Source organism: Cetorhinus maximus, chromosome 24 (assembly GCF_964194155.1).
Source record: "Cetorhinus maximus chromosome 24, sCetMax3.hap1.1, whole genome shotgun sequence".
Taxonomy (NCBI): Eukaryota; Metazoa; Chordata; class Chondrichthyes; order Lamniformes; family Cetorhinidae; genus Cetorhinus; species Cetorhinus maximus.
In genome coordinates this window covers 39,558,208-39,583,609 of record NC_135902.1, presented here as the reverse complement: position 1 = coordinate 39,583,609, position 25,402 = coordinate 39,558,208, and the positions used below count along the sequence as shown (strand labels likewise).

Below are 25,402 nucleotides of genomic sequence, written 5' to 3'. Positions count from 1 at the left end.
TATTAAAGAAGCTTAACAACATTGATAGACTGCATGGTTAAGAAGCAGTAATTTTTGCTGTCTGTGCAATATTTACTGACAATTTTAAAGTCACTCAACATAATTTTTTTTGACAGAATGTGAAATAAATAACCTCTCTCCAAAGCCGCGGCCTAAGTATGAAAACATCATATTGATTCAGGTCACTTAAGCTCCCAGCATTGTTTGCTGATTCACCAAGGCAGGCTCAGAATGGCATGTACTGGCCACTGAATTAGGCAACAGCCTAACTTTGAAAAACTAGAGTGATTAAGTATATCTTAGCACCAGCTAGAAGTGCACTATGATTTATTTGTCCATATTCTGCATGTTATGAGCTGGAGGGAGGTTTTCCAGAGGGTGTTGAATAACAGGCGGCCTTGTGGACAGGCCTGTAATGTGTGTCTATTTATTTGATTTACGATCCTTAACATTTTTCAGAGAGGAGATTTCGAAGCTACCATTATGAGTGAAACAAGCTGAAAATGCAGGGTGGTAACTTCCTGCATATCCATTGACTTAAACAATGACATTTTTTATCATTTTATGCAAGTTGCATTTAAAAGTGAAAATGTTATAGTCTAAATTATCCAAATCAAGGACCTAGAACACATACAATATATATGACAGACGTCATAGGAACGTAGGAGCAGGACTAGGCCATTCGGCCCCTCAAGCCTTCTCTGCCATTCAGCTAGATCATGGCTGATCTTCTATCTCAGCTCCATCTTCTCACACTATCCCAGTATCCCTTGATGTCATTGGTATCGAGAAATCTATCAACCTCTGCTTTGGACATACTCAATGACTGAGCCTCCACAGCCCTCTGAGGTAGAGAATTCCAAAGGTTCACCACCCTGTGACTGAAAATATTCCTCCTCATCGCAGTCCAAAATGACCTACCTCTTATTCTGAGACTCTGTTCCCTGGTTCTAGACTCCCCAACCAGGGAACCATCCTTTCTGCATCTACCCTGTCAACAGCTGTAAGAATTTTGCACAACTCAATGAGGTCACCTCTCATTCTTCTAAGCTCTAGAGAATAGAGGCCCAGTCTCCTCAATCTGTCCCCATAGGTCAATCTGCCCTCCCAGGAATTAGACTGGTGAACCTTTGTTGCACTCCCTCTATGGCCAGTACATCCTTCCTTAGATAAGGAGTCTAAAACTACACAGACTACTCCAGGTGCGGTCTCACCAAGGCTCTATACAACTGCAGCAAGACTTCCTTACTCCTGTACTCAAATTCCCCTTGCAATAAAGGCTAACATGCCATTTGTCTTCCTAATTGCTTGCTGCATGTTAGCTCTCAGTGACCTATGAACAAGAACACCTAGGTCCCTTTGGGCATCAACACTTTTCAATCTCTCCCCATTTAAGAAATACTCTGCATTTCTGTTTTTCACACCGCGGTGCAATACTTCACATTTTTCCACATTATACTCCCTCTGCCATGTTCTTGCCTACTCACTTAGCTTGTCGAAATCCTCATGAAGCCACCTTGCAAAATGAAACAAAAAAAATTTCACTCTGTCCAAAGTAAAATTATACCCAACCTTTTGGTTTTTTCCAGTCTTTGCGAAGTTTTAGTCTCTGCCACAATTGATGTTGGCAGGTGGTGTAGTTGACTTTGCAGTAATCATAGCTGCTGCCAGCTCTCCTGACAAGACCTATTATACTTTTAAAATGAGAATTTTCTTTCACTGCCTATCATGTTTAATGTATGCTTATATGCTAGTTACTTCTATCCTTTATTTTTAATAAGTAGTATCAGTTTCTTTGGGATCTCTTATTATCAACACTTTAATGTAAAAATGTTAGTCATCAAAACCGGAGGGATAAACATGCTAACCAAAATACAGATTTTCATCGTTCCACCATTGGCAACAGTACCTTTAGCTACTTAGGCTGTAAGATCTGGAATTCTCTCCCTGAACCTCTCTGCATTTCAATCACTTTCTTTGTCCTCCTGCAAGATGCTCCTTAAAACCTGTTTCTTTAAGCCAAGCTTTTGGTCACCTGCCTGATATCTTCTTATTTGGCTTGGTGTTAAATTCTGTGGTGTGTTGGGACATTCTGCTGTGTTAAAGGTGCTATATAAATGCAAGTTATTGTAATATACTTCTTCATTTTTTATGTCAAGGTATTAAGCCATTACCCTTGTTTCCACTTAATGCAGGCTGCATCTATCCCAGATTACAGAGGCCCCAATGGGGTGTGGACGTTATTGCAGAGTGGTAGGGAAGTGAGGTAAGAAAAAAAATCTTTACATGAGTGTGTGCACCATAAAATATAGCTGTTATTTCTGGACCAGAACTATTGTGTTTTTTTTAATGTGATTAGAATACGGAAGTATATTAACTGGTGAAATTAATGTGTTAGAGAGCGCCGCACTTTTAGGTATAACCTTAAGTGGCATTTAAATGATCAAAAAGTATAGCCATGCCTTGTTTATGGTAGCAAGTAGGAGCTGATTTAAACAAAAAAAAATTCAGTCCTTTCAAAGTAAAATTATACCCAATCTTTTGGATTATTCTAATCTTTGCAAAACTTTAGTCCGTGCCATAATTGATGTTGCCAGGTAGTGCAGTTGAGTTTGCAGTAATTTACCGTAGCTGCTGCCAGTCTTTCTGACAAGACCTATTATACTTGTAAAATGAGAATTTTCTTTCGCTGCCAATGTTAAATTAAACCAAAAATAGTGTATTAACATCGGCCCCAATGAAGCCACTTGAAGCATGACCAGCCAGCAATGGGAATTGGCAAAGAGCAGTGCCCTTTCCTCACTCCCACTGGAGGAATGCTTGCGGATTAATAGGTGATTTCATCGACGCAAGGAAAAAATAAGTGCTCAGAGCCACATTCCAAAGTATTCCTGCACTTGTTTCAGTTCAAAAGAATTTTTTTAAGGCCTGTAAAATTAAAACACTTAATCTATTCACGGCAATATGTAAGTACCAATGTGTGTTAACCTGTAACTATTGCTGATCAGACGATGTTGTGCATTTATCCATAGAGGTTACGGAATAGGTTTTAAGTTTCCAGCCAGTTGTGCAGTCAATACATTCACAATACAATGCCATACTCTTGCCCCTACAAAATGTGACATGCTTTTTTTTTATTTCAAAATTTGTGAATGATACGAAACTTTGGGAACCATGAGGAGGAACTTTAAAAGGACATAGATAGGGTGATGGAATGGGCAGACAAATGGCGGATGAAATTTAATGCAGAGGAGTGTGAAATGATTAATTTTGGTAGGAAGAATAAAGAGGGTACAATTCTAAACGGGATGCAGCATCCTGGGCTTTATAAATAGAGGCAGAGGGTACAAAAGCAAAGGAATTGCGTTAAACCTGTATAAAACACTGGTTTGGCCTCAACTGGCGTACTGCATTCAGTTCTGGGCATCACTATTTAAGAAGAATGTGAAGGCATTAGAGGGGGTGTAGAAAAGATTCATGAGAATGGTTCCAGGGATGAGGAACTTAAGTAACGTAGAAAGATTGGAGAAGTTGGGACTGTTCCCCTTGGAGAAGCGAAGGAGTCATGAGGAGTTTGGACAGAATAGAAAGGGAGAAACTGTTCGCATTGGTCGAAAGATCGAGAACCAGTGGGGACAGGTTTAAGGTAATTGGCAAAAGAATCAATGGTGAAATGAGGAAAAACTTTCTTAACGGAGCAAATGGTTAGGATCTGGAATGCACTGCCAGAGAGTGTGTTGGAGACAGGGTCAATTGAGGCTTTCAAAAAGAAATTGGAGTCCAACGCAGACATGATGGGCTGAATGGCCTCCTTTTGTGCTATAATTGTTGTGTGATTCAAGCATATTTATTCTAATGAAGTGTTTGTGTTTGTCTTTTGTTATAAAGCACAGCAGACCTCAGTGAGGCAGAGCCCACCCTGACTCACATGTGCATCACACAACTTTACAAAGAAAAACTGGTAAGAACTTTGATTTTTATTCCATTGTATTACAGCGACTGGTCCTCAGAACATTGTTGTTGGGGTAAATGTTGGATGCAAAGGGAAAAAAAAGGAAATTGTGTACAACAATAGCCCTCTTGTAAACTAGAGCAAAAAGATCAAATGAAGAAAGAGTGATATATTAATGTATTTCAGGTAGGAGAAGATCATCATGGAATCATTGGAATGATACCCATAATTGGGAAGACCCTGTGTGCCTTTTCCAGCTATTTGAAAGAGCTGTCCAATTAATCCCACTGCCCTATTGTTATGATCCCAGCTGATGTTACTGCTGGACAAGTCAGATCCCAGGGTGGAACCTGGCTTGGTAGATCTTAACTTTTATTTTTTGTTTAGAAACGTGGAGAGTAGCTACTGAACAGAGTCACAGGAGTCAGCTGATGAACTTTTAACAAAAGAATAAAACATTTATCAAACGAGAAAAGATGAACTATATTACAATACTCCTTCACCCACAACTATACCTTTACAAATGTATACAGAGTCGTAAGGATAACACAAGTTACAAAAGCTCTCTTATACTCTCATGTTCACATTAAGTACACAGTCCATGTAAACCAATGGGTGACCTGTGGTCAGGCACACCACACTCTGAAACCAAGTGACAGATGCCAGCCCAAATAGATGCTATGGATCTCTCCTCAACTCCCCCCAGATGCTTGTCACACCGTGAGCTAACCAGTCTCACTGAACTCCATCTTTCACACGAGGGCTTCCAGTCTCCACTCTCGAAAAACCCACTTCGGAATCTTTTGTCAAGTAATGCTTACTCTTGGATGCCTTCCACAAGGGTCCACCTCCAGGGTCTCGAACTCTCCTTCCGATGTTCTTCTCTCCTGGATCCCCATGTGCATCATCAGACTCAGCCGTGCCAACAGAACACCGCTACTTCGCATGCCCACAGTAAAGAGTTACAGATCTTCGGCTGCCTCCTTGGATCTTCTGGCTTCTCGCAAGCCTATTTTGCTTTAGGTCTGTGCCCTGCAGCTTTCTCCCTATAAGCTTGGAGCCTTTCTCTGCTCCTCACTCTTAACTTTGCTTAACAAGACCTTTTCCGTATCCCTGTCCTTGTCCTTTGACTTAACTTAAAGGGCTTCTTGGGCCTTCCTCTTTTTCCTTTAGGGCCTTGCTCCTGCTGTTCCCTCTCCCAGAATACTGCTAACAACTTGGTATCTCCTTTGAGATCCAGAACTCACTTGACATTCACTGTTACTTTAACTTTAGAGCAACTCATCTAAGATTCTGAGACTTATTCTCCTCAGCAGTCTGCTAGTATGTCAGTTAGAGAGAGACGTAAACTGCCCCCTTCACCTTAGAGCAGAATGCCCAACTGAACTCAAATTGTTTTCTCTGGAAGCCTGTTGCTAGGCAACACCACAGTTTTCTCCTATCTTGTTTGTTTTAACCCACTTTCAAGGTCGTAAACCTCATCAAAATGCACGTATCTTTTAAAGTGAAACTAAAATTCCAGGTTCTCCCTTTCTTAACTCACAAATGCAGAAATATGTAAAACAAATTCTGCATACCCCCTCTGGTTTTTTTGGTAGTCACCCTAAATCCTTTCATCACTGATACTTCTGCCACAGGAAATTGTTTCTCCCTATTTACTCTTGACAAAATACTTCAGGATTTTGATCATTTACTATCAAATAACCTGTTAACTTTCTCTAGTCTCAAGAGAACAACCTTAGTTTCTCTCATCTTTCCAGGTAACTGCGATCTTTCATCCCTGGTACTATTCTAGTAAATCTCCCCTGAACCCTTTCTAGTACAATGTGGTGCCCAGAATTGGCCAATAACTCCATATGATTACTTCAGCAACCCCAGGTTTCTCTGTTCCAGCACCCTCTTTAAAATTGTACCATTTAGTTTATATTGCTTCTTTTGTTATTCAGTCATGGGGTTTGGGCACCACTGGCAAAGCCAACATTTTTTGCCCATCTCTAAATGCCCTTGAGAAAGTGGTGATGAGCCACCTTCTTGACAACTGAGTGGCTTGCCAAGCTATTTCAGGGAGAAGGTAAGAGTAAACTACTTTGCTGTCTGGAGGTACGTATGGGCCAGACAAAGTAAGGGTGGTAAATCTCCATCCCTAAAGGACATTAGTGAACCAGGTGGGTTTTTTCCAACAATCTAGCAATTACATGGTCATCATTACTGATGCTAAATTTTTATTCCAGATTTATTTAATTAATTGAATTTAAATTCCTCAGGTGCTGAGGTGGATTTGAATTAATGAGTCCAGGCCTCTGGATTACTAGTCCAGTAACATAACCACTGCGCTATTGTTCAAGTGCCTTTCCTTATTCTTCCTAACAATAGGAATCACTCCTCACTTCTCTGTGTTAAATTTAATCTGCTATCTGTATGCTTATTTCACCAGACTGTGTCAACTTGAAGTCAGTTGCTATCTTCCTCACGTACTACATTTCCTAGTTTTGTGTCTTCCCTCTGAACTTTTGCCCAGTATACTCAAGCCCAAGTCATTGATATGTATCCAAAAGAATAGTGATGTCAACACTGACCCCTAGGGGGACACCACTGCACACTTCCTTCCAGTTTGAAAAATAATCATTCACGACTACTAACTGTTTCTGACCTTAGCCAATTTCATATCTACACAGCCATTGCTCTTTCACTTTTTCTAAAGTCTATTATGTGATATTTTATCAAAATTCTTTTGAAAATCCATTTGCTCAACATCAACCATTCCAGCACTACTACTTCAAAGAACTCAATCAAATTAGTCAGGTATTAGTATATCTAGCGTGCTCAGCCATTTTTCTCCTTTCTTCAATGCAGGACAGATGTCCAACCTAAGCCCACCATCGACAGGCATCGCCCATGCTCTAACAATCCAGCCCTCTAAGCCCAGCCAACACAGTGAAATGCACACTTCATACTCATTGATCTGTCCCATGTTTGTAAGCATGGAGCTTTGGAAAAGTGCTTGTTGGTGCTTTTGTCCTAAAGCAAGCACCAAAATAGATTAGTATCAGCAGGTCGACACTAAATACCATTTAATGGGAACTAGAATTCAGCTTCACTTTTGTGTTCTCTGATTCCCCATGGTATATATGCTGCCCACAGAGAAAAACACACGGGAACCCCTTCAGTAAAATATTTGCATATCGTTTTAATAACCATGAATCCTGTCAGGTGTCAAGAAAAAACACAAGATCTTTTTTGAAATTAAATTCTCAATAAAAGATTGACCTATGTTGAACACATCAGTTAGTTTTAATTCTTTCACTGAGGAGAATCCTTATCATTTCTGTGTTCAGGGACAACTCTGGATGAAGTTGCAACACCACAATTAAGATTTCCCTGTGCCCATGGAAAAACTTCCCTTGCTGGTATATGCAGGCCAGAGGAGGATAAGGAAACAGCCTGAGATTTAACTGAGCAGAAAGCAAAAGCACTAAAATTTCTGTTAAGCTCCATGCTGAGAATATAAAAACATCAGATGACCATGTGGGCCAGCTGAAATTAGCAATAAAATATGAATTTGACAATTAAAAAGGTGGCGCACACCTTTCTGTCCAATAAATAGTGGCAAATGATGACAAAAACTCTCTGGTTGTTCTAGAAAGCGCAGTTGTTAAACTAATGAACCCGTAGCTATAAAACGTTAGTGGTGCAGTGTAAAATAATGCCCCCCACATTACAAGATGTAACTGCAGGCGTCTGCAGGATTGTCCCATTAATCCCTATTCAGAAGCCTAGGAATTAGGTTCTTGATCACTGCTTGTTCACATTCTGTTTATGTTGGTATGACCTATTGTCTCTTTCTTTCAACATGGTTCATTTAATTTTAATTCAGTAAAGACCAGTTAATTATAATTATAGCCAATTAATTTTAATTATGCAATTAAACTATGTCCTGTGAGTATAGTGCTCACTTTCTCATAGGATAAAATCACTCCATAATGCCAGAAGTTTCCAAAGAAGTAAACAATGTTCTAAATTTATATATTTTTTCCTCATTCAGTGTTTTGCTATTTTATATTTTCTGTGCTTACAGTCTACTGAAACACTGGATGTTCTCTCTTTTTTATTTGTTGAAAACTGGCTTTCTTACACAAAACAAGAAAACCAAGAAGCCGTGGGATGTAGCGAATTATACAGTTTAAACTGCAAAACTAACTCATACATTTTTTGAAGCAATGGACATATATCATAAAATAACGGTTCATTCTCCACCTTCCTCCACCTCCATCCTGGGGAAATCCTGAACCAGCACAGGGATAAAGTTGAAGGGGAAATGTGTCTTGGGTTATTATTCACTTTAATCAATAAGTTAGATCCTGCCTTTTAAAGGTTGATTTGTGAACATTATACTTTTTATTAATACGTGAAAAACTTAGGTTAGCATTCGGTTTTGTGCCTTTCACAGGCTTTTATAACCAGATCAGAATGCTGAGAGCTCAAAAACCCAGCTTGAGAAGTATCCTTGTTATATATCTCCCTCCAGGTGCAACATGTGGTGTCTCAGAATTGCGATGGATTACATTTACGTAGCAGTTTACCTAGGAAGGCACTTTCAGAACTGCATGGAAATATGTACATAGAGGTAAGGTAATGGAGAGACTGGCGTGCTGAACATGTTATAGTAATATCCATTTCACTGTTGGAACATCAGGATATGGCCCATAATTTATCATGTGAAGTATCTTCTGTCGAGTCATAGAGGTCTACAGCATAGAAAAAGTCCCTTCAGCCCATCGAGTCTGCGCCGGTCAAACAAGTACCTAACTATTCTAATCCCATTTTCCAGCACTAGGCCCATAGCCTTGTCGCAAGTGCGCATCCAAATGCTTCTTAAATGTAATGAGGGTTTCTGCCTCTACCACCCTTTCAGGCGGGGAGTTCCAGATTCCCACCACCCTCTGGGTGAAAAAATTCTTCCTCACACCCCCTCTAAACCTCCTGCCCCTTACCTTAAATCTATGCCCCTGGTTTTCCCCTCCACCAAGGGGAAAAGCTCCTTCCTGTCTACCCTATCTATGCCCCTCATAATTTTATACACCTCAATCATGTCCCCCCTCAATCTCCTCTGCTCCAGGGAAAATAACCCCAGTCTATCCAATCTCTCCTCATAACAAAAACTCTCCAGCCCAGGCAACATCCTAGTAAATCTCCTCTGCACTCTCTCTAGTGCAACCACATCCTTCCTATAATGTGGATTCCAGAACTGCACGCAGTACTCTAGCTGTGGCCTAACCAAAGTTTTATATGGTTCCAGCATAACCTCCTTGCTCTTTTATTCTATTCCTTCGCTAATAAAGGCAAGTATAATTGGCCTGTTTTCAGCCACTAGAAAATAGTTGCTGATGTCAGACATTCTTAATCATGTTTCGGTTTCTAGCACCATTTTAAATGTTCCCTGTAATAATTTTAAGTTACGTTTTTGGGGTTTTTTCAATCAAATTTCTCCATCTCCTGAAAGCATTGACTCTTTACTTTTATGACACATATTAAATAATGGCCATTTGGCAAGGTACTACAAGATGCCCTGTAACTGTGTAACTACACCTCAGTCAGGAGTCAAAAGGAGAGGAAGGGGAAAATTTGGTGGAATTTCTTTTCCAAAATATGTCCTCACCCAATGTCCATACATATGTTCTCCCAGTGTGATTTCTGAATAGTGATAAGGTTTGATTTTCTCCTTTGTAACCCAGAGCAATGAAGCCAGTTGTAGTCCTTTAATTGAGATCAACTAATTTAGCAAACTGGGATTGAACTAAGGACCTTTCTGGTCTATATGGTTCAGCTACTTACTGAAAGAAATGATTTTGTAGTTTTTAAGGCATAAAATGAAAATTCTGCAGTGCAAGCTTTCAAAATAATGGGCTGTAACTTCCGCAGAGTGGCAATCAATGTCAGATTGCCACTCCGTGCCCACTTACCTACGCCAAATTTATTCAGTGCGTCTCGCCCAACCTTCCAACTCAGGCCGGACGAGAGATCCAGGCAGCACAGCTGTCTCCAAAGTCCAGCACTGTTGAATTGAAGGAGGACACCCCCCCCCCCCCCCCACTTTTTTAAGCACTAGCTGCTGGAAAGCGGTAAGTTTAAAATTGAAATTGACAGGCCAGGGAGAAGGCAAATGCCTCAGGTAGGTGAAAAGTATTGCAGGCAAAGTCAAGGTATATTCCCTTGAAGGGGAAAGGTAAGACAAATAAATCTGGACCGTCCTGAATAAAGAGAGAGATAGGGGTAATGATGAAAAGTAAGAAGTATGACAGATGTCAGGTAGAAAATACAATGGAGAATCAGGCTGAATATAGAATGACCAGAGGGGAAGTGAAGGAACTAATAAGAAAAGCAAAGAGAGAGCATGAAAAGAGGCTGGTAGCAAACATGAAAGGGAATCCCAAGGTCTTCTATAAGCATGAAAATAATAAAAGGGTGGTAAAAGAAAGAGTAGGGCCAATTAGGGACAAAAAAGGAGACTTGCATATGGAGGTTGGAGAAATAGTGGAGGTGTTGAACAAATACTTAGCATCTGTCTTTATAAAGGAAGAACTTGCTACCCAGGCCGAGGTGAGAAAGGAGGTAACATACACTAGAAGAACTTACAATCGAGAGGAAGGCGGTGTTGGAAAGACATTCTTTACTTAAAATAGATAAGGTACCAGGACTGGATGAGATGCATCCAAGGGTACTGAGGGAAGTGAGAGTGGAAATTGCAGAGGCACTAGTGATAATCTTCCAGTTTTCCTTAGACACAGGGGAGGCACCAGAGGACTGAAGAACTGCGAATGTTACACCCTTGTTCAAAAAGGGGTGCAAGGATAAAGCTGGCAACTACAGGCCAGTCAGTTTGATCTCAGTGGTAGGGAAACTTCTGGAAACTATAGTACAGGATAAAATCAATAATCACTTAGACAAGTGCAGGAAAATTAAGGAAAGCCAGCATGGATTCATCAAGGGAAAATCATGTTTAACTAACTTGCTGGAGTTTTCTGAGGAGGTAACAGAGAAGGTTGATAAAGGAAACACTGTTGATGTGGTGTATTTGGATTTTCAAAAGGCATTTGATACAGTGCCACACAGTAGACTTGTGAGCAAAATTCTAGGTAATGGAATAAAAGGGAAAGTCAGCACTTGGATAAGAAATTGGCTGAGTGACAGGAAACAGTAATGATAAATGGTTGTTTTTCAGTTTGGAGGAAGATTTGTAGTGGAGTTCCTCAGGGGTCAGTGTTGCTCTTCCTGATATGTATTAATGACCTAGACTGTGATGGGCAGGGCACGATTGCAAAATTTGCAGATGATACAAAGATTGGAAATGTTGTCAGCTGTGATGGGGATAGTCTTGAGCTTCAAAAGTACATAGACATGTTGGTGGTTGGGCAGGCAGGTGGCAGATGAAGTTCAGTGCAGAGAAGTGTGAGGTGATTCATTTTCACAGGAAAGATATGGTGAGATGGTATAAAATAAAGGGAGAGCCTCTAAAGGAGATGCAGGAACAGAGGGACCTTGGTGGATATGTACAGATTGGCAGGGCATGTTGAGAGAGCAGGTTATAAAGCATATAGTATCTTAGGCTTTATTAATAGGGGCATTGAGTACAATAGTAAGGAGGTCATGTTGAACATAAGACACTAGTTAGGCCTCATCTGGAGTACTGTGTCCAATTCTGGGCACTATACTTGAGGAAGGATATGAAGGCATTGGAGAGAGTACAGAGGAGATTCACAAGAATGATTCCTCGGAATGAAGAACTGTATCTATGAGGATAGACTGGAGAGGTTGAGACTGTTTTCTTTGAAGAAAAGAAGGCTGAGAAGAGACTTGATAGAGGTATTCCGGATCCTGAGGGGTATGGACAGGGTAAATAGTGAGAAACTGTTCCCACTCAGGAGAACATCAGGAACTAGAGGGCACAGATTCAAAATAATTGTCAAAAGGAGTAAATGTGATGTGAGGAGAAGGTTTTTCACCCAGAAAGTGTTTGGAGCCTGGAACAAACTTCCAGGTGGTGGAGGTAGGTTCGATTGAGGCATTCAAAAGGGAATTGGATTACCAACTGAAAAGAGAGAATGTGCAACGGTTATGGGGATAAGGCAGGGGAGTGAGACTAGGTGGAATGCTCTTTCAGAGACTCAGTACAGACTAGATGGGCTGAATGGCCTACACTGTAAAGATACTGTGATACTGTGAAAAGGTTTTGGGGGGTGGGGGGTGTTCAGAGGTTGGGTTGGGATAGGGGGAGGGGGTTGGACCAGGGTGGTGTGGGGGGAGTCAGACATCGGGAGAGGGTGCTGCGGGCCTGACATTGGGGTGGTGGGGTTGCTGTGGGGTTGGAAATTGGGGGTGCTGGGGGTGTCAGACATTGATGGGGGGTGCTGCTGGGTAGGTCGGACATCAAGGGGGACTGGAGGGGTCGGACACTGGGGGGGGGGATAGAGCGGGCTGGGCATTCGGTGGGCTGGGGTGGGGGTGGATATTGGGAGGGGGTGGGGTGGTCAGACATTGGAGGAGCTGGAGGTGCCGGACATCAGGATGGGATGAGCGGGCTGGACATTTGATGAGGTCGGGAGCTGGCGGGGGGTCATCGGACTTAGGGAGGGGGTGGGGTGATCTGAACATTTGTGGGGGCAGGGGGCTGGGGAGGGTTGGACCGAGAGTGGGTGTAGGGTTCGGCCATTCAGGGGGCTGGGGGTTTGGAATTTCGGGGGTTGTGGGTCGGACATGGGGGGGGTGTTCAGCGTTGAGTTTGGCCAGCGGGTGTCTGTCGGGTGAGGAGTCCCGTGCGGTTGGGGGAATCCCATGGGGGGTTGGTGGGGGGGCAAATACCGTGGGGGGGCAAATACCGTGGGGGGCAAATACCGTGGGGGGGGTCCCCTGGGAGGTCGGGGCTGTCAGGGTCGGTGGGGGAGTCCTGTGGCAGGATCGGTCTGGGTCTTTACAATAAGATGTTTTAATTCCTCTAACATTTCCTGCGTAACTATTGGGACAACGCTGGCAAAACCATCCATAATTTGCGATTTAAACCTCATTTTCAGATGGTCCTCAGCGCAGCGCGATTGTCCAGAGGAAGCGTGCACTTCTGGGCAATTACCTTGCAAACCCTTATCTGGGCACTTCCCAGAGGGATTCCCCAGTGCATCTTTGGGGTACCCCACAAACCTGACGCTGGGGAGCTTGGAGGTTACGGCTCATTGAGTTTCCCCAGTTTTGTTTCCTCTTTTTCCTAGAAGAGGAAGTTACAAGCAGAAATGTCCTGGGCGTAGTTCAAAGGACAATGCATCAAGAGATTCTTAACTCAGAATTGTACAATTGACTGAGCTAGCTGCAGTTTCATACTTCAGGGGTTTTCCACATTATAGACACATTTAAAGGCTCCTCTTTGGAAGTGAAAACTAAGAGACTTTTTGAGGTCTTTAAAATTATGTAGGGGTTTGGTAGAATGGATGTGGAGGAAACTTTTCCTCTTGTGGGTGAGTCCAGAACAAGGAAGTGCAAATATGTGATAGCCAGATCAAATCAAGAATCTAGAAGGAATTTCTTTGCACAGAGGGTGGCAATAATGCCGAACTCATGGGGCGGTTGAAGCAAATAGCCTCACGATACAGTAACGCATTTAAAGGGAGACTCAATTAATACATAAGGGAGAAAGAAATAGTGGGATATTAGGTGCAAATTGGGAGGAATCTCTTCTGGTGTATAAATACCAGCCTCTGTGTTGGAAATTCTATGTACTAGAATTACACTTGTTTTTGACTGTCAAAGTAAAAAGTCACAAAATTTAAAATTAATAACAAAAGAAACATTATAACTGTAGTAGTTTTACTTGCCAATTTTTACCAAAGATGGTTACCTAACATTATAATGTTTCAATGCGTTGCACTGTGAAATGATGAAATAACTTGTGATGAGCTCTTGATTTCAATCCTGCCAATGTGAGCAGTTACCAAGCAGAGGCCAGGCACTTTTCCACACTAAGGCTTTCACAGAACTATAAGTCCTTCTGTAAATCAGTGGCTAGGTTATTTTAAGAGTGTTTTATATATATATTTAGAATGGGTTTTTTTCTCCCTGATATCAATACAGATGATGATTAATTACTGTCAACATTTCACTTCATTATGGTGATATGCTTCTCGCAGGTTTGCACATTTTGCTCTCCTAACCGAGAATACATTCGTCTGTTTGATGTTACTGAACGCACATCACTACACAGACACAATACTGGAAGAAAGTGCCACAAGTGTGGCAGTGAACTGCGAGACACAATTGTGCACTTTGGGGAAAAGGGAACACTGGAGCAGCCACTGAACTGGAAAGGAGCAGCTGAGGCAGCCAAGAAAGCTGATGTCATCATTTGTCTCGGATCCAGTTTAAAGGTTAAGCATTGTTTTTCAGAAACTTCCTTTGTCATTTAGGATACGAATGGACTTTGGTTGCTTTTGAAATAGTCAAGCCACACCCCATTGTACATTTTGTGTAGATAAGAATTTCTAGCAATTTCTTATGTTGTTGGCTATAAAAGATAAGTAAAGTTACGAATAAGGGACTATGGAATCTACAGTAATCTCCATTTAATTCAAAATTAATAACCTTTTGAAAATGGAGAAATACCATGTTAAAAGATTTAAACCTTTGAGAACAGCACCTCTCATAATTCTTATGTCTAAAGGCTAAGAAGCAATATCCTGCATGGTTGTAATAGTGTACAAAACAAAGTTAAAAAAATAGAAACAAGCTTAAAGCTCAATGTCTTGTATTTTGTATTGATGCAGCGACATTACTTTGACTGTACAGGATCTTTTTATTCACTGGTCCCAGATAGTGAAGTGATCATCCTTCCCTACGCAGTTTTTTTTTGCACTCATCCAAGTGAGGAATATCATTGCTAAGGATTGCAAGCTTTTCAACCTTTTGCCCTCACTTTTGGCACCAGTTAATTCCAGACTAGGTTGGCTGTAGATTGAAACACTCTGCTTCAACAGTATGCTTAACACGAATCTGAGAATAGTACCATATACCACCTTTAATTTTCCAACGCTGACCATCTTTGTGGTTTCTGTGGGCATCAACCTCTGGAACCTTTGAGTGTCCAAACCCTCTCAGTGAGGGCAATACTAGACACCCAAATCCAATATCCATAAATATTCTGCTCCAACAATTGGAGAACATGTACATTGGGTTTTGGCTGGACATGTTTGGATTTTAGCAGATAGGACATTCTGCCAGTTCACATTGCTGACCCATAGTTGTTGAAACCGCTTCTTTATTATGTAAATATCTTCACATTTCTCTCTTTCTTCCAATCTGAATTATTCTGCATGAATTCTTATATTAAAATGTGAGCAAGTTCCATCAAATTATTTTTATTCAAAACAACACTTTTCTTATTACAGGTTCTTAAAAAGTATGCATGTCTTTGGTGCATGAGCAGGGTACCTCACAAAAGGCCAAAGCTGTACATAGTAAATCTACAGGTAAGAAGCAGTTTTTTCTTTATTCATTCTTGTGATGTAGGCATCACTGCACAAAGCAGTTTAACAGTTGATTATGTTGGTGTGGACCTTGTCCCCCATATAGATCAGACTGGATAAGGACAGCTGGTTTATTTCCCTATAAAGGACATTAGCAAACCAAAGTATTGTAATTTTTTTTGTTTACTGGAACCAGCTTTTTATTTTCTAGACTTTGTTAAAATGAAATTCAAATCCTCAAACTATCATGGTGGGATTTGAACTTGCATTTTCTGTATTATTAATCTAGAACTCCGGATTATTTATCCAGTAACATAACAACTATGTATCATATCCTACAATAACACAGAAGCAATATACTGCGGATGATGTAAATCTGAAATGACCTTTCATCAGAACTCAAGAAAGGTCACAGACCTGAGTTGTTAACTCTGCTTCTCTCTACAGGTGCCTCTAGTCCTGCTGAGTAATTCCAGCATTTTCTGTTTTTATTATGTACTATATCCTACACTGTATTAAGCTGTATTATCTCTCTTTCTTTAGATGCCCCTCTGATTAGTTGAGTTTAAAAGTGATTTCCAACTTCGATTTTTCAAAAACATGCTTATATGACAGTGGCTTTATGTTTTAAGACTGGTTATGTGTCCGCTGCTATAGTTGAAATTGTAAATGAGCCTCAGAAGAGCAGGAACCTGGCACCCAGTTATACATGAAATGAAGCCTGTCAGCAATAAATGACATGACCTGTGGTGCATTGTAATGGATTAAAAAAAAATCACCTAAATGGGCCTCAGAATGAGTTAAAATTTTGACTTTAATACATGCCGAGTCTAACTTCCTCTTGAGGATCCTTGAGATGGTTTCTATTTTTTGTGTTGAGGTGACAAAGTAAAATTCTGTGGTTTGTGAGGAAGATGTGGGCTTTGTGATTGATCTGCCTTTCTGTAAATTAAGCATAGTCACTTTAAGCAGCAGAATATATTCATGTTTGAATCCAATCCTGTTTATTTTTACACCAGGAAGTTTCATTTTGTTGATTACATTTAAATGCTGTTACCACTAGCAGATTGGCACACAGAGTTGTGCTAACTGTATCATACTCTCTGGTGTGCACTAGGATTCCTACCTTGATTTACCCCCATATCTCATCTTTCACTGTGCTTTTGGTCTCTCTGTCTAGCTTCATTTAGTAGATGAGTCAGAATTTCTTGCAACATTGGCAAGACTGAAATTCAGCCCCAGCTCCAAAATTGGAGCCCAAGTCCCCCAGGTCTATCAAAAATAAAAATACCTGGAAAAACTCAGCAGGTCTGGCAGCATCTGCAGAGAGGAACACAGTTAACGTTTCGAGTCCATATGACTCTTCAACAGAACTAAGTAAAAATAGAAAAGAGGTGAAATATAAGCTGGTTTAAGGGAGGTGGGGGGTAGAGCTGAATAGAGGGTTAGTGATAGGTGGCGATAGCCAAAAGATGTCATAGACAAAAGGACAAAGAAGTGTTGAAGGTGGTGATATTATCTAAGGAATGTGCTAATTAAGGGTAGAAAGCAGGACAAGCAAGGTACAGATAGCCCTAGTGGGGGTGGGGTGAAGGGAAGGGATCGAAATAGGCTAAAAGGTAGAGATAAAACAATGGATGGAAACACATTTAAAAATAATGGAAATAGGTGGGAAAAGAAAAATCTATATAAATTATTGGAAAAAAAAGGAGGGGATCGGAAAGGGGGTGGGGATGGAGGACAGAGTTCATGATCTAAAATTGTTGAACTCAATATTCAGTCCGGAAGGCTGTAAAGTGCCTAGTCGGAAGATGAGGTGCTGTTCCTCCATTTTGCGTTGAGCTTCACTGGAACAATGCAGCAGGCCAAGGACGGACACGTGGGCATGAGAGCAGGGTGGAGTGTTGAAATGGCAAGCGACAGGGAGGTCTGGGTGATGCTTGCGGACAGACCAAAGGTGTTCTGCAAAGCGGTCACCCAGTCTGCGTTTGGTCTCTCCAATGTAGAGGAAACCGCACTGGGAGCAACGAATGCAGTAGACTAAATTGAGGGAAGTCAAGTGAAATGCTGCTTCACTTGAAAGGAGTGTTTGGGCCCTTGGACGGTGAGGAGAGGGGAAGTATAGGGGCAGGTGTTGCACCTTCTGCGGTTGCATGGGAAGGTGCCGTGGGAGGGGGTTGAGGTGCAGGGGGTGATGGAGGAGTGGACCAGGGTGTCCCGGAAGGAACGATCCCTGCGGAATGCTGCCAGGGGGGATGAAGGGAAGATGTGTTTGGTGGTGGCATCATGCTGGAGTTGGCAGAAATGGCAGAGGATGATCCTTTGAATGCGGAGGCTGGTGGGGTGATAAGTGAGGACAAGGGGGACCCTATCATGGTTCTGGGAGGGAGAGGAAGGTGTGAGGGTGGATGCGTGGGAGATGGGCCGGACACGGTTGAGGGCCCTGTCAACTGTTTTTGAAAGTGGCATCATCAGAACAGATGCGACGGAGTCGAAGGAACTGAGAGAATGGGATGGAGTCCTTACAGGAAGTGGGGTGTGAGGAGCTGTAGTTGAGGTAGCTGTGGGAGTCGGTAGGCTTGTAATGAATATTGGTGGACAGTCTATCACCAGAAATTGAGACAGAGAGGTCAAGGAAGGGAAGGGAAGTGTCAGAGATGGACCATGTGAAAATGATGGAGGGGTGGAAATTGGAAGCAAAATTAATAAATTTTTCTAGATCCAGACGAGAGCATGAAGCAGCACCGAAGCAATCATCGATGTACCGGAGAAAGAGTTGTGGGAAGGGGCTGGAGTAGGACTGGAACAAGGAATGTTCCACATACCCCATAAAGAGACAGGCATAACTGGGGCCCATGCGGGTACCCATAACCACACCTTTTATTTGGAGGAAGTGAGAGGAGTTTAAGGAGAAATTGTTCAGTGTGAGAACAAGTTCGGCCAGACGGAGGAGAGTAGTGGTGGATGGGGATTTTTCAGGCCTCTGTTCGAGGAAGAAGTGGAGATCCATCAGACCATCCCAGTGGGGGATGGAGGTGTAGAGGGATTGGACGTCCATGATGAAGAGGAGGCGGTTGGGGCCAGGGAACTGGAAATTGTTGATATGATGTAGGGTGTCAGAGGAAGCACGGATGTAAGTGGGAAGGGACTGGACAAGGGGAGAGAGAATGGAGTCAAGATAGCAAGAAATGAGTTCCGTGAGGCAGGAACAGGCTGACACGATCGGTCTGCCGGGACAGTCCTGTTTGTGGATTTTGGGTAGGAGGTAGAAGTGTGCCGTCCAAGGTTGGAAGCTGTGGAAGGAAGATCTCCAGTGGAGTTGAGGTCAGTAACAGTCCTGGAAACAATGGCTTGATGTTCAGTGGTGAGGTCATGGTCCAGGGGGAGGTAGGAGGAAGTGTCTGCGAGTTGACGCTCAGCCTCTGCGACGTAGAGGTCAGGCGCCAGACAACAACAGCACCACCCTTGTCAGCAGGTTTGATGACAATGTCAGGGTTGGACCTGAGAGAACGGAGTGCAGCAAGTTCAGAGAGAGACAGGTTAGAGTGGTTGAGAGGAGCAGAGAAATTGAGACAACTAATGTCACGCTGACAGTTCTCAATGAAAAGATCAAGAGAAGACCCAGGTCTATCTCCTATTTTGAATGCCCACTCAGGCTGACTTGGATGATATGTAACTTTACTGCCCTGTTATATTTTGAGCCGAATTTCAAACCACACATCTCTTATCAATCAAAACCTTTGTCACTATCAGATTTCTCTAGCACACCTATCATCCGTCGGCTTCCACCCTACATAAAGTCAGTCATCCAAATTCCAGCACTTGCATCCTGTCCAGAAGAAAAGCTGTCTGTCTATCACCCTAGTTATTGTCAATCCCATTGTCTCCTATGTCTCAGTGGACCAGCTTCACAATTTTCACATCCTTCCAGAGTCCTGCTCATTTCTAGCTTTGAAATCTTCTCAGATGCTATGTCTGAGTCTGCAGTCCCATTGTTCCAACTCTGGTCCACTGTGCATTCCCCTAACCTTCTAATGTATCTTTAATGACAGGGCCTGTAGCCAACCCCCACCCTGCCCTAACCCTCCTCCCCTACCCCCAACTCTGCCTACCCCTTCCCCCCCCCACCCTCATAGTCCAAAACTCCCTTCTAAAATTCTTTGTCTTGCTCCTTCTCTCCTATATCATCTGTTGCTTTCCAAGAAACACCTCTTTCCTGTTTTATTCTTCCCAACAACTTCACAGCATCTTGGGATTTTTTTTGATTTTAAAGTCAGTAAATCAATGTAAATTGTAATTTGTTGCTCCCTCCTTATCCTTTGCAGTGGACACCAAAGGATGATATAGCTACACTGAAGATCCACGCAAAATGCGATGATGTCATGCAATTGCTATTGGAAGAACTTCACCTTGATATTCCACACTATGACAGGTATAGGATGGAAATTTCACCTTGCTGCTTCTCCACTGCCCTCCAGTCCTCATTTAACCTCTTCCTCCATATAAAACCTTCCACCCACAAAATCTGTGCTGTTGGCTCTCTGATCTGTTCTGATCTCCACTATTGAACTGCTTCTTTTGCAAAGACCTTTGCTTTAAATCCATTCTTGGCATTGGCCCTTTCTATCTTTATGACCTTCTCCAGCTTTACAATGCTGTAATGTCCAAGTTCCCCCAACTCTAGCCTGCTGTGTTCCTGCTCCCCACTGACATTCTGTCTTACCAGTCGTGGCCATGATGTGAGCCATCTAGACCCTAAACTCTGGAACTGCCTCCCTAAACCTCTATACCCCTCTGCTCCTTGTAAGCCCCTCCTTAAAACCACCTCTGTGACCAAGCTTTTAGTCACCCCCTTTTAATATCTCCTCGGCTCTGTGACAATTAGCTGTCACATACGAAAGCTTTTTCAGATTTTATGTAAAACTATTTTACTGGATTTTACGGTCCCCCCCACCAACCCATCTGTTTTCAGCGGGATGGTGGGCACATGAAATACCTCACCGCCTTCTGCCCTGACCCATTCCTCATAATATGGTAGGTGGGCAGGCACTGAAATGAACAGTCTGTCCGCCATTTTAAAAAAAATGAATGGGCAATTGAGCTCGTTAACAAGCAAATTGACTAAAATATTACGCTGTCCGTGCCATAATATGGTTGGCGTGGGCAAGCGGGCAAGAGTTAGACATCCGTTTTTTAAACACAGCTGGTTAAAAAACAGGAAGTGGGGGAGTGGGTGTACATCCTTTGGGAGTGCCCTGTCAGCATTGGGGGCACGCCCCCCAAGCTGATACTCCCCCCACCCCCACTTTGTGCCTCCCTGCCCGGCCTCCCCCTCCACCCCCACCCCCTCCCTAGGGTGCCCAATCCCTTCCTGCCAGAACTGTGTTCTGGTGCTGCTGGGACTACTAGAGTTGCCAGCCAGTCAGATTGGCCAGCAGTCCTGGAGGGTGGGACTTCCTCCCGCCCAGGGGCAGAAGTCCCACCCTCTGTTTGTTTAGGGCTGCCCGAAGCGTGTTATTGCTGGTGGGGCAGCCATTTTTTAAGTTGGTTGGTTTGAAACTGACTTTTGTAACGGGTGGTGGGGAGGCGCAAGCACTACACACACACACCCCCCCCAATCTCTGTAAAATTCAACCCATTGTGAATTTTCAGACAGTGTAAGAGGTAATTTCGTAAATTATACTTGTAATGGAAAGACTAAACTTGATTAGTTGTAGGATTTCCTATTTTTCAATCGCATGCAAGCATCCCAAATTTCATTTGTTGCCAGTTTTCTCCCTGTTTCTCACTTCTTCAATTGGAGACATTTATTCCTGAAGGGTTGCCGTTTCACAGCGTTCCCCCATCCAAGTGGCCATGCTCCTACGATGAAGTTATTGTAGAGCTGACCATCATCACCCATTTACACCCTGTCTTTACCAGCTGAGCTATCAGGGAGGCGGGTGGCTTTTTTCTGAGTATTTCCAGCATTTTCTGTTTTTATTTTGGCTTTTATAATCTTTTGTTGGTGAAGTATAGTTGCTGAGAATAGATTGCAAAATCTTTATCCATTAATATCTCAGAATGACTTTCACTGTGATGCCTGATTCCCATTAAGGTCCAAAGATCCTATTTTCAGCCTAGCTACTCAGCTGAGACCAGGTGAAGAAGACAGTCATAGCCGCAAACTACTAACCAAGGACAGTCCAGGAAGTGTGGGTTCCGCTGTCTCCGGCGGTTGGTATGGAAAAGGTTGTGCAAAAGGCAGAAGAAAGAAGAAAATCTAAACTGGGAACGCTGATTGTCATTGTTTACATTTTTCTGATTTTAATTTTCCCTCCTTCCTCATGCAACCTCCGTTACCTTGGGGAAGGAGCAGAGCTAATGCCAGATTTCTGCAAACTCTGATGCCAATACTGCATAATGCTGATTCAGTGGGCTGTGTGCTGGCTGCATGACTAGGAGTTCCATTTTGCATCTTAGGTTGTTCGAGAACGCCCATCCTGGCTTGTGATTTGAACTAGTCTGTTAATGCGAGCCCTCAGGGTGCCACAATATTAATTGGGCTGCTAAGTTTCAAACAATTGAAACTTAGTGGGCTACCTGGTTTAAAATCACGTGACATCTGAGGTTTGGCCACTAAAGGTTCTGTAAGAGGTACAGCAAACAGGGAGAGTTGAAGTACTTTGGCCAAAAGGCATTGACAAGCAGCTGAATATGATTTGGGTCCACTTGCTACCTGTAATAAAGCAGTACCTCCCTGGTGCATCCCATATTTATTGCAGTATGGAAAGTGAAACAATGCACCTGGTTAAAACAGTTGATCTTTCACATCTATTTTCGGGCAAGTTTAATTTCAAGGCACACATTCTGGGTATGCTTACACTGCTGCTTAGTGCACTCTGCCCTTGGTTTCCTGCAATGAGAACACAAGACAAGAGAACAGACAATTGTCACAAGTTTTCCTCCCCTTCTGAAGTTGAAAATGACCTCCATTCAATGCCCAGTAGAAAGTGCTGGAGACAAGTGTGGAACCACTGAGGTTTGCAAATACGTTCCCAGTGCACGCCATTCAAATTACGCCCACAAGCCAGGGTAGCCCAAGTGGAAATTCTAGACCTATTTCTGTAACCTTTCCTTTTATAAAGCAGATAATTTGAAAAAAGTCTCTCACCAACCTTGATTTGTGACTTCCTGTTAAATCAGCTACTTGATTCTTAAGAAAATGCAAACCAGTTCCAGTGATATCAAATGTTGACATTAAACGCAGAAATGGTAGCTGTGTGCTGAAATAGCTTTTGTAAATGCGTTTGCTTGTGCCAAATTTCAGTTTTTAAAATTTCAATTTTGTCTGCAGAGCACTGATTATCAGCCACTTTCCATCTTCAGTAATGGCATCAAAGCAGGATAAGCCTGTCTGTAGCTCTGCTGGTGCTCTGAAAGATTTAACTTAAATTTTGAAAAAGTTAGAGAAACCACAGAAGAAAATAAAGCTTTTGAGTATATTTTGCACTAGGAAATATTCAATTTACAATGCCATTTGTATGTCTTTGTTTACTTATATTGCATATTTGGACTACTTCTTGAAGAATTTTCAAAACCACCTCTTCTACACAGGGATTTTTCTAATGATTGGTTGCTTTTCTAGATTTACTACTCTTGCTCATTGTTGGAGCCCTCTAATATGTTGCTTTACAGTTTATTGTAATGCTGCAAGCTAGGCTACCGATGGATTGATCCTGAAACAATCCCACCCTAATATAATCCTTGGTTTCCTCTGCTCTGCAGTTTCCTAATGTACCCAATACACTGTCTGGCTGTAAACAATATGGATTATACATATTGCAACATGTAGAGCTCCACCTATTAATCAGCTGAAGTTTTAATGTAATATTGAATGTAGATAACTTCCTATCAGGGAAAAGTATAATCCTTGTACAAATGTTCAAAACATTTTATAGTTATGCAATTTGCTGACATTGGATCATAGTTCTAAATGTGAAAGATGGACTCTTTAATGAAATAGTTCATTTGTTCTCGGGAAAGTCAAGAGTGCCAAGACTTCAATTACTTTGCATACATGCAAAAGGACTGGCAGCTGCTGTGAAAGTTCTGGTATTTATCCTAGAGTCCAACTATGTGATTGCCTGGAGTCTAATGTCATTATGTCATTAACAGGGTTTGTTCCCAAAGGTCTTTCTCAGCTTTCTAGCTTATTTCATTCTGTTCTGAATCATCTTGCTCCTCCTTCAGGTACCATGCCCTAAGAGGGTGTTGGTGACCATGGACTTCCATTGGATTGGTCCATGATTATGCTTAGCAAAGTACTACAGTGGTTAGCCGTTGTTTTCTGCAGCATGGCTGACCAAGAACCATCCTGCTCTTTTCCGCCTGCCTTCAAGTGTAACAGAAGGAATGACAGGCTGATAATCAACCTGTTTGGCAACATTATAAATGCACCTTCAGTGACCATCAAGTCCTGAAGTGGGACTTGAACCCAGAGCTTATGGCCCAGAGATAGGGATGCTCCCCCTGCGCCACAAGACCTCCTTTGTTCTAAATCAGAGAATGAAAAAAAGTGTGTTGTGTTTCAGGATCAATCTGTCAGCCTTGAGACAACACTGAATGTTGTGGCTTGTTTTTAATACAACTTAAATCAGTTTTAACACCAAAACCGTGTAAGGACATGTATAAAAACGGGTATTTTTTTAGTTGTAAAATAGATTGCGTGTTCATATCCTGACAGTTAATGAACGAATTGACTGTTAGTATCCTAAAAGTGAATGAATCGATTAAACGGTAAAACAAAAGTAAAATACTGGAAATCTGAAGTAAAAGCAGTGGATTCAGTGGTGTATCCTGACATTGGATGGACAGATTGAGTGGCGGTATCCTGGAAGTGAATAAGCGCATTGAGTGTCAGTATCAGATTAAGTGGCAGATTCCTGGCAGCGTATGAGTGTGAGAATGTATATTTTGTTAAAAGATGCTGCTGTTTTTATCTGACTGAGCCTGGGCTTTTTCTGTTTGTAAGCTTAAAACATTCTGCAGTCACTAAACTCGTTCTTACATCTAATAATGCTGAGTGAATTAAGCCCAGGGATGGCTTTTCCGGGTCAAAATTAAAAAAACAAAATTGACAGATTTGTGAGCACAGGGCTTGGACTGACTTATAATAGTTTTTTTTTTTAAATCCTGAACACTGTCTTATGCCTTCTTTCAAATATTCTTAATGTTTTGTAATGTTATGTGATGTAAACAAGAAAATTGTTCAGCTTTCCAGCAACATCAGCCTATGCTTTTAAACATGTAAAAAATAGTGAGGTTCAAACATGTGGTTGTAAATTTAACACCTGGGTTGTTCTCTACTTGTGTGTCACTAGTCGTGTGATTGCCTCACATATGTCTGCGTTACACATACAGGGTTAATATCTTTGAGTGCTGTGTGTCTATGGAGTCCCAAACAGAACTTTACATAATGGCATTTCATGTTACAGAAGTGAGAAATCTCCTTCATATTACTGGAAGATGAACAAGCATAAAATTGATGATCACTTGTATAGAACAACCCATCTGTGGTTGCACTTTATTTGATATAAGTTGTCAATCGTATTACAACAGAACTGTAATTATTTTTTAAATAAACAGTCCTAAATGGAAAGCCTGCATTCTTATTGTTCAGTGTAAATTAGTTGTGTTATCGCCAGTAAAAATTCTACCCAAACTGTGGAATCTGCTGCCTGATAGTGACGTTTATGCCATTTTGTGTAATGATGTTAATCTTTTTTCGGAGATAGTTAATCAAACCTGACTACTTCCTAGACCTAGATAGTGAGCTGTTAAAATCGGGCTTCCTGTTGGGATTGATTTTTGGCAGGGTTCCCAACATGGGCCTTGCTTTAGTCTCTCTTCTCCTGATTAACTGGCATTAATAGTAGCTATAAAGATGTCAGTAAGAATTGACCTGTGC

At 42.0% G+C, this 25,402-nt stretch overlaps 1 protein-coding gene across 1 annotated transcript in view; it reads left to right on the top strand.

The window, feature by feature from the left end:
• Positions 1 to 25,093, top strand: part of sirt7 (sirtuin 7) — a 32,518-nt gene extending 7,425 nt beyond the window's left edge. The window contains exons 4-10 of the mRNA XM_078571090.1: positions 2,196 to 2,266; positions 3,889 to 3,961; positions 8,478 to 8,576; positions 14,122 to 14,358; positions 15,376 to 15,456; positions 19,779 to 19,885; positions 21,551 to 25,093. Coding sequence (XP_078427216.1) covers positions 2,196 to 2,266; positions 3,889 to 3,961; positions 8,478 to 8,576; positions 14,122 to 14,358; positions 15,376 to 15,456; positions 19,779 to 19,885; positions 21,551 to 21,719 — 837 coding nt within the window. The 3' untranslated portion in view covers positions 21,720 to 25,093. The remainder of the gene's footprint in view (positions 1 to 2,195; positions 2,267 to 3,888; positions 3,962 to 8,477; positions 8,577 to 14,121; positions 14,359 to 15,375; positions 15,457 to 19,778; positions 19,886 to 21,550) is intronic.
• The last annotated feature ends 309 nt before the right edge of the window (positions 25,094 to 25,402 follow it).